Source organism: Lycium barbarum, chromosome 2 (genome assembly GCF_019175385.1).
Source record: "Lycium barbarum isolate Lr01 chromosome 2, ASM1917538v2, whole genome shotgun sequence".
In the NCBI taxonomy this organism is placed as follows: domain Eukaryota; kingdom Viridiplantae; phylum Streptophyta; class Magnoliopsida; order Solanales; family Solanaceae; genus Lycium; species Lycium barbarum.
The window spans coordinates 137,924,266-137,933,028 of NC_083338.1; the positions used below are offsets into that span (position 1 = coordinate 137,924,266).

An 8,763-nucleotide genomic window follows, 5' to 3' on the forward strand; every position below is an offset into this window, starting at 1 on the left:
CCCGGTGAACACTAAAAACCCAAGATCAAGCTTTCTGTGGTAGTGGTACTTTTTCAGCACCAACCGGCCGTTGATGGTAGAAAAACCAGTGGTGGAGTTGTCATATGAATCCCTAAGTACTGTACTCTTTTTTCCTTCGCCGGTTTTTGTCCCAATTGGATTTTTTCTGGCAAGGTTTTTAATGAGGTAGTCGCGAGGGTGACTACATGACTTCCCGGCAAGAAGGGGAAAATCTTCCACTTCCCGGTCACATCTCAGCGAGTAACCACAAAGTGGGGGGACTATCTGTATAGGGCAAAATCCTTAGACACCAAGTGGCATATTAAAAGATGACATATGGCGATGGTGACAAGTTATATTCGAGTCAGCAAGCAAGGGGCTCCGGGAAATCATACGAAGTTCCGAATAAGTAATTTGGTAACCCGCTTCCGGAGGCAGAAACTACAAAAGGCCCGGGAAAGCATGCCAACTCACCGGTCAAACGTCATTTAAGATGTGACCGTTACAGAAGACCCCTAGTTTCCTCTATCCTTTATTAGGATTTATTACCTTTTATTGCAACATCAATATTGATAATTAAGAGGGCATGATTTGTGGATCATGCACCCCAAAGGTCTAGTATAAATAGAGACTCTCATTCTATTGTAAGACATCTGAAACTCAGTAGAAAACAAGTGCTCTTAAGCAATTTCTTCTTGTTCTTGCTCTTAAGAAAACTTTAGCACATAGCTTGCCCAGACACTGTAGCTCACTACTTCGTCAAGGCTCAGGCTGTTTACTTTTACTATTACTTGCTTTCATTCTAATAATCTTACTTGCTATTACTTATTATCTCATTATTTTGGACATATTACTCCACGTGTCCTTGACCATGCATATAAATTTAACTGTATCGATTTTACTGTAAACAGTGTGAACAATTTTGTCACATCGAGTATGAGTCTTTTTTTTGCAAACTTTAAAATGATGTGTATTTTTTATAAAATATAAACTCATGGGTCAAGTTTTACATTTAAAAAAAAAATTGAAATCATGATTTAGAATCCCAAATCTTACTTTTTGGAAAATTTGAAGTTTGAAATCATGAAATTGAAGTGAAAATTTTTGAGCAAATTTCATAAACAAATGCTGATTTTAAATTAAAATATGAAATCATTTCATATGACTAGACGCCTACTGACTCCCGGCCTTGCCCAAGAAAATGAGAAAGTGAGAAAGTGACATCCACAGAAGCTTGTAATTTGCACATTTAAATAGGTGGGGAGTAAATAGAGAGAAAATTTCACTGTTGGTCATCCCAGCGGTAGTAGTAGCACACCTTTTAGAAAGGACTATCATCTGGTAATGTTTCGCGAAAAAGATTACAATATTTTTCTAAAAGAATATAATCTGTCGATAGCGTATGAAAATAATGCAAAGTAATTATCAATTTGAGACCGAAAGTAAATTTTTTAACTAAATATAGCTTTAGACTCAAATTCACATTCAAGCCGAATTGTGATAGAGACAAAAGAAAATGATCCTACAAAGATCTTTTATGTTATTTCGCGTCTCTTACGTGAAAAAAAAAATCCTTAAAAGAAAATAAAAAACTAAAGTAAATTTATAAAGGATTATAAAACTAATTGATCAGAATACGTAGAAACTTAATAATTAAGTTGATTGACTATTAAAACTTTGGCCCATTAATCCCCTCCTATTTCACCTACTCCTCTCCCCTAATACATAGGAGTAATAGAAATTTAAATTAAAAAGAAAATTTGACCTGTAAACCATAAGAAGAGTACACAAGAGCATGTGAAAATAGCAGTAAGATAGGGGGTGGGGGAGTGCCCACATTACATTATAAATGACTTTAAATAGCAACAGATGAATTGGAATCTAATGCCCCCAATCACGTAAGGCCCACGCCCACACCCCCTTTAGAAAAATACCAAATCCAAAGTAGTCAGCACTCCCTAGCCCTATCTCTTCCCCATGCTTTGCTGTCCCCTTCCACCTCCCCTATTTTCTCTCTACACAATCCCAACTTGTTCGGACAAACATAAAAAATATATTTAAAAAATTCCCAGCTTCGAATTATAATTGAATATCATAATGGAGTAATAAAATTTGGTGTCTAGCATCATATGCGGTTGTGTGAATCAAACTTTGCCCCTATTATGAATTTTTTTCTTTCGTGTTTGATAAACTACTTTAAAATTCATTTTTATTTGGATTCACGACAAAAACTTTTATTTTAGTGGTCAAAAACTCCTTACATGGTGCCCCTATTATGAATTTTTTTCTTTCGTGTTCGATAAACTACTTTAAAATTCATTTTTATTTGGATTCACGACAAAAACTTTTATTTTAGTGGTCAAAAACTCCTTACAAAACATGATTTTATTTACAGGGCTCGAACCTGAGATCTTTGATCAATAACAATGAAATAGTGCATAAATAATTGTAAATAACTCTATTTCAAAAAAATTATAATGATAATTAATTTATTATATTGTCATAAAAAAAAGAATTAATTTACTGTACTACTAAATTGCATTGTTAGAATAATAGGAGTAATATATTTACACTGTGCATATAACTTAGTTTATTAACGATGGTTGTAGTGTAGTGACCGGTACTACTCTACCCTTAATCAGGATCTCGAGTCCGATCCCCTTTGGGTATGGAGTCACCATTGTTAGGGAGTGCTTTGCCCCCCAAAGTGAGACTACCCGACACGAATCGGGATTAATTGGGCCTCAATGCGGGTACCCGACACCAGATGAGACACTCAAAAAAAAAAAAACATAGTTTCTATTATTGACAATGTCATTTCATTATTATTAATAATAAGAGCCCGTTTGGATTGACTTATAAGTTGCTGACAGTTTTTTTGAGTGTTTGACTGACCAACTTAAAGCTATTTTGTGTTTAAAATAAATCAGAAAATAATTGGATCTGTTTGGCTTAACTTATCTAAAACCGCTTATAAGCTGCTTTTTTAAACCCATCCAAACAGGCTCTAAGGTGCACAATCTCATTTCATTATTTATTTTCCATTGTCTGATTAAAACATAAGCTCTCAAATCAACTTTCAATTTGCAATGATTCATGTAAATCAAACATCTAATTTTTATGACTTTATTGTACACAAAGAAAGCCAATCTTGAATCTAAACAGGAATTTTCCACCCTGTCAAATAGAGAGAGGATTAGAGAAGGCACTAGAGATAGAAGCTTGGTGGAATTTTGTTTCTTTCTTAGGATAAGAAAATAAAATCTTGAAAAAAACATAAAGTTGTGGCTGCAATTCTCCCATGACTTCTCGTTACCCCACCACCTTAACCAATCACCCTCAATCTCTCTCTCTCTAGAGGGGTTTGTTTTTTTGGTTGTAGCTTCAAAAGAATAGCATAATTCATCCAAGAATTGAGAGAATTAGTTCTTGTACATTAAAGATAGGTTCTTCACTGAATTCCACCTAAAAATATTAATTTTTTTTTAGCTGATTATGGTTTGTTGTAATCTCTATCTCCTTAGTGAAAGCTACAGGGAGTAGTGAAAGAATAGATAATATTAATCTTTCCAAGAAAGACACTTCTAACATGGTGTGAGAGAAAAAAAGAGAGAGAGAGAGAGAAAAAAAAAGAAAAAAGAAGAAGAGAGAGTTGTGGTAGGTGTTAAGGTTGTTGAAGAAAGATGTCAAGTGGTGGTTGTAGTATAGTATGGTTTAGAAGGGATCTAAGAGTGGAAGATAATCCTGCCTTGGCTGCTGCTGTTAGAGCAGGTGCAGTTATTGCTGTGTTTATATATGCTCCTGAAGAAGAAGGACATTATTATCCTGGTAGAGTTTCAAGATGGTGGCTTAAGCAGAGTTTAGCTCATCTTGATTCATCTTTGAAGAGTCTTGGAACTTCACTTGTTACAAAGAGATCTACTGATAGTATTTCATCTCTTCTTGAAGTTGTCAAATCTACTGGTGCTACTCAGCTTTTCTTCAATCATTTATATGGTCAGTACAGTTTCCACTTTTGGCTTTGCTGATAGTTATGTTTCCTATTCTTGATGTTGTTTTAGAAGTTAATAGTATTATATTGTTGGTGTGGTTTAATTGAGATTTGGTGCTTTCTGTATGCCCTTTAAGAATAAGATAATGAATTGTCTTCTGGTAAATATTAAATTATTGGCATGTACCTTCTTCATTAACTAATGAATTTTAGGGTACAGTACTTTTTGCTATGCTCAACCCTCAGTGCTTGTATCATTCTTTTGGCCAACAATTTGCTCAGTGCCTAAATCAGAATCACAGTAATCTGGATTTGTTGTACTAAACATATTCCATATCCTTGTTATTTGATTAGTAGAAACAGAAATGGTGATGCTTTGCTTTTGATCTGATCATGGTTGAATGGTGAATTACTGATATATATGCTTTGCTTTGCTTTTATTTTAAGCATTTCTTGTCAGTAGCAAGATTTAAAAGATACTTAGTTTTGCACAGCCATCTGACTTATCCTGACAACATTATACTTCTTTTGCTTTAGATCCAATTTCTCTTGTGAGGGATCATCGCGCAAAAGAAGTCTTAACAGCTCAAGGTATATCTGTGTGCTCCTTTAATGCCGATTTGCTCTATGAACCATGGGAAGTTAACGATGATGAAGGTCGCCCGTTCACAACGTTTTCTGCTTTTTGGGAAAGATGTCTTAGCATGCCTTATGATCCTGAAGCTCCACTTCTCCCACCTAAAAGGATTGTATCTGGTTTGTTCTCATTTGAGCTTCTTTTATGTCTTGGTGGCTTTCTGGATTAAATTTCTATTCTTGTTTGTACCTTTTCTGTTTAACATATGGTGCTTTTGCTTACTGTTATGTTCCACCGCTGATGCACACAAATTGGGAGATCTCTCTCAAGGTAATAGATATATTAACTGTCAGATAAAATTAATGCCATTTGCACTGTAAAGAACCTGTCGCAGGACTCTAAGCTGAGAGAATCGCTACAAGGTGCATAATGTGCTTGTTGGCAGATATTTGAAGTCCTTTCGAAAATGAAAAAGCAGCGATCAAAACAAGTTCCTAGGATGGTTATGTACTTATAAAGAGTACTGGTTTAGAGTTTTAACTTTATTTTTACATGGGTCATGTGCAAACTTCCAGGTGATGCATCAAGATGCCTTTCAGACAACTTGGTATTTGAAGATGAATCAGAGAAAGGAAGCAATGCACTTCTTGCTCGGGCATGGTCACCAGGCTGGAGCAATGCTGATAAAGCACTAACTACTTTCGTTAACGGACCATTACTTGAGTACTCACAGAACCGTCGGAAAGCTGATAGTGCAACCACGTCCTTTTTGTCTCCACATTTACATTTTGGGGAAGTCAGTGTTCGTAAGGTATTCCATTTTGTTCGCATCAAGCAAGTCCTCTGGGCCAATGAAGGAAATAAAGCTGGTGAAGAAAGTGTCAATTTGTTTCTCAAGTCCATTGGGCTTAGGGAGTACTCAAGATACATGAGTTTTAATCATCCTTATAGCCATGAAAGGCCCCTGCTTGGTCACCTAAGGTACTTCCCATGGGTAGTGGATGAGGGCTATTTTAAGGCATGGAGGCAAGGTAGAACAGGTTATCCTTTGGTTGATGCTGGTATGCGGGAGCTATGGGCCACTGGCTGGCTACATGATCGTATCCGAGTCGTGGTATCTAGTTTCTTTGTGAAGGTTCTGCAGCTCCCGTGGCGGTGGGGAATGAAGTATTTTTGGGACACATTGTTAGATGCAGACCTTGAGAGTGATGCTCTTGGTTGGCAATATATATCTGGTACCCTACCTGATGGTCGTGAGTTTGATCGGATTGATAACCCACAGGTATGTCAGGGTAGTCTTTTGGGGAGAATCTCTTATTTCAATTGAAAATTTTCTTCTCTAAGAAGCAGAGTTGCTGCCATTGTAGACCCTCATCATACCATGGAAATTTTAATAGCTCTTTGACTCGTCTATACTTTGAATGTTTATAGCCTTCCATGTTGTGGTTATTGTTATTTTCAGACAGTAAGTTCGTTCCAAAGGCACTAACGTGCTAAGTAGACATTCTATGAACATCTCATGGGCCTAATCTTCTTGCTTGGCATCCAACATGCGGAAAGTGCTAAAGCTTTAGATGTAATGTGTATGCGAATGCAAAATTGCAAATCGTGCTTCTTTTGTATACTGAGATATTAGTACAGTGCTTGAGCTTCTTTTGGTAATTGTGTTGATGTGTGAATCTTTTCAATCTAAGGAATCGGCTTGTCTTCTGCAGTAAACTATGCTTTAATTTTTAGTTACTTGACCAATATCTTATGAACGATTTTCTTGGGGGGTGCTCTGAGGATCTCAATACATCATTGAGTGGCTTCTAAGCTGCTTTCCAAATTTACCCTCATAGTCCTGCTTTCCCCAGTAACCTAAAGAAGGACTGGTGAGAAATGAACGGAACAGACTTCAGTTTAACTTTATATCATTTTTTCTGTGTTCCTTTCTTGTTAATTCACATAAAACAAAAGGGAGACTGCAGTTTTTGCTCTGTATCCTTTTCTCCGTTTCTCTTCTTGTTTCTTCATGTAAATTTGTTTGAATAAAGGTGACTAGTTATTTGAACCTGATGGTCTCTTTCTGGCAGTTTGTGGGATACAAGTGTGACCCTCATGGAGAATATGTAAGGCGGTGGCTTCCTGAACTCGCTAGGCTGCCCACCGAATGGATACACCACCCATGGAATGCACCAGAATCTGTACTTGAAGCTGCTGGCATTGAGCTTGGTTACAATTATCCTCTTCCAATCGTTGAAATTGATGCAGCAAAAGTTAGACTAGAACAAGCCCTATCACAAATGTGGCAGGATGAAGCAGCTGCAAGAGCTGCGATTGAGAATGGTATGGAAGAAGGACATGGCGACTCTGCTGACTCCCCAATAGCATTTCCTCAGGCCATGCATACGGATATGGACCACGAACCAGTCAGGAACAACCACCCCGTAATAGTTACTGTTCGACGCTATGAAGATCAAATGGTGCCAAGCATAACGTCATCTTTGTTCAGAGCTGACGATGAAGAGAACTCTGTGGAGATTAGGAATTCAGTCGTGGACAATAGGGCAGAAGTTCCAACAGACGTCAATGTAGCTGAAGATCCTAGGAGAGATACGGTTGACCAAGCCGTCATGCAAACAGCTCGAACCAACGCCACTCCACATTTTAATTTTGCGGTAGGTAGGAGGAATTCTGAAGATTCAACAGCAGAATCTTCGAGTAGTACTAGAGAAAGGGATGGGGGTGTAGTTCCTGTATGGTCTCCCACAAGTACTAACTATTCAGACCAATATGTTGGTGATGATAATGGTATTGGGACCAGTTCATCTTACTTGCAAAGGCATCCACAGTCTCACCAGCTAATGAACTGGCAGCGGCTTTCTCAAACAGGGTAAGCTACGTAAGAATCTTGAATCCTCAGCAGAAGAAGGCATTCATAAAAGAGGATGAAAAATGAGGAAATGAAAAACACTCTCCTATTTTATCATTCCAGCTTGAACATGGACATTAGTGTTGCATCTGGCCCAGACAAATATGAGTACTCATGAATGGCAGTAGTCATGGTTATGATGCTGATATGTCATTTTTTATGTCGGTCATATTTCCAGTATGTCATGGTTAACTGGTGAAAAAGCATAAGAGAATCAGCTATTGCAAATTGCATAGGCATGTTTCACTTGCATCATCATGTTTGATACAGTCATACAGCTGTGGTTGACTTCTCCATGTTAAGTGTCTTATTTGGTGCTGAGAATATTTTAATTTCCTGTCCCTAGCCCACCCCAACAATTGATTGGGGGGGGGGGGGGGGGGGGGGGGGGGAGGAACTCAAAACTCGATTTGCACAACATAAATGATTGCATAAAATATAAATTTGGCCACTAAGAAGCGCTACTTGAAAAGTCCGAAAGTTAAACAAATGCAAGCAAATATGAATTTTGCATCCTTTAAACTAAGTTCAGCCACCTCTGTATGCAAGCATGTTGCCGTGTTTAAAGACCTTAGGCTCAAGAGGACCTTCTTTGAGTTTCCTGGAAATTTCTTAACCTTTGGTTCATTTCACTTGCTTACAGGTGATCATTTATGTGGAGTTACGATAGTTACAAGGGCGAGAAGCAACTGGCTAATATGGCCACTTTGTGTCTATATTCTCTAATTGATCAGGTGGTTTGTACCATATATGCGTCTCTGCTGTATATTATAGAAGTTCTTATTAAGGCCAAATAAGTGTTAGAAAGAGGTTGCAGTCCTCTGTCAATCTCTACACTTGTGCCTTTCTTTTTTCTTTTTTCTTTTCTGCTACTTACATTTTGATGGCAATAACGTTTATCTTGAAGTCCTGACACTGATTAAAACTTTGTGGATATCATAGTTTCAAACTCTGTTTGGCGGATGTAAATGTGGTTTAAGCAGCTTCATCTCATATTTTTGTTGTCGGAACATTGTCATTATTCTATAAGATTTCTAGTTTGAATGTTTTCATTGTTCTGTTGGGCAGTTGTGTCTGTAAAGATGAAAGCTGTATGAGTCGTTAACATTATATTTTCGTCTTGGTTTTTTGGGTGCGCGCGTTATATGAATGCACCAGAAGATATTGGGGTACTTGAGCAAACAGTTCTTGTAGGTAGTTGTTACACTTAAGCAAGAGAGGCCCTTGTATGTTTTGGTCACTGCTGCTATGATTATTGATAAATATCACTATGAGCCCGTT

At 37.5% G+C, this 8,763-nt stretch overlaps 1 protein-coding gene across 2 annotated transcripts; it reads left to right on the forward strand.

The window, feature by feature from the left end:
• Positions 1 to 3,110: 3,110 nt before the first annotated feature.
• Positions 3,111 to 8,534, forward strand: LOC132627516 (cryptochrome-1-like). 2 transcript variants are annotated; one of them, XM_060342899.1, is made up of 5 exons: positions 3,115 to 3,996; positions 4,529 to 4,747; positions 5,144 to 5,850; positions 6,644 to 7,443; positions 8,126 to 8,534. In XM_060342899.1, exons 1-5 carry the CDS (start codon positions 3,684 to 3,686, stop codon positions 8,127 to 8,129), a joined length of 2,043 nt encoding a protein of 680 aa, XP_060198882.1. In that variant the 5' UTR covers positions 3,115 to 3,683; the 3' UTR covers positions 8,130 to 8,534. The 2 variants fall into 2 exon arrangements, with proteins under 2 accessions (XP_060198883.1, XP_060198882.1); XM_060342900.1 differs by lacking the exon at positions 8,126 to 8,534 and having other exon boundaries at positions 3,111 to 3,996; positions 6,644 to 7,778.
• Positions 8,535 to 8,763: the final 229 nt, after the last annotated feature.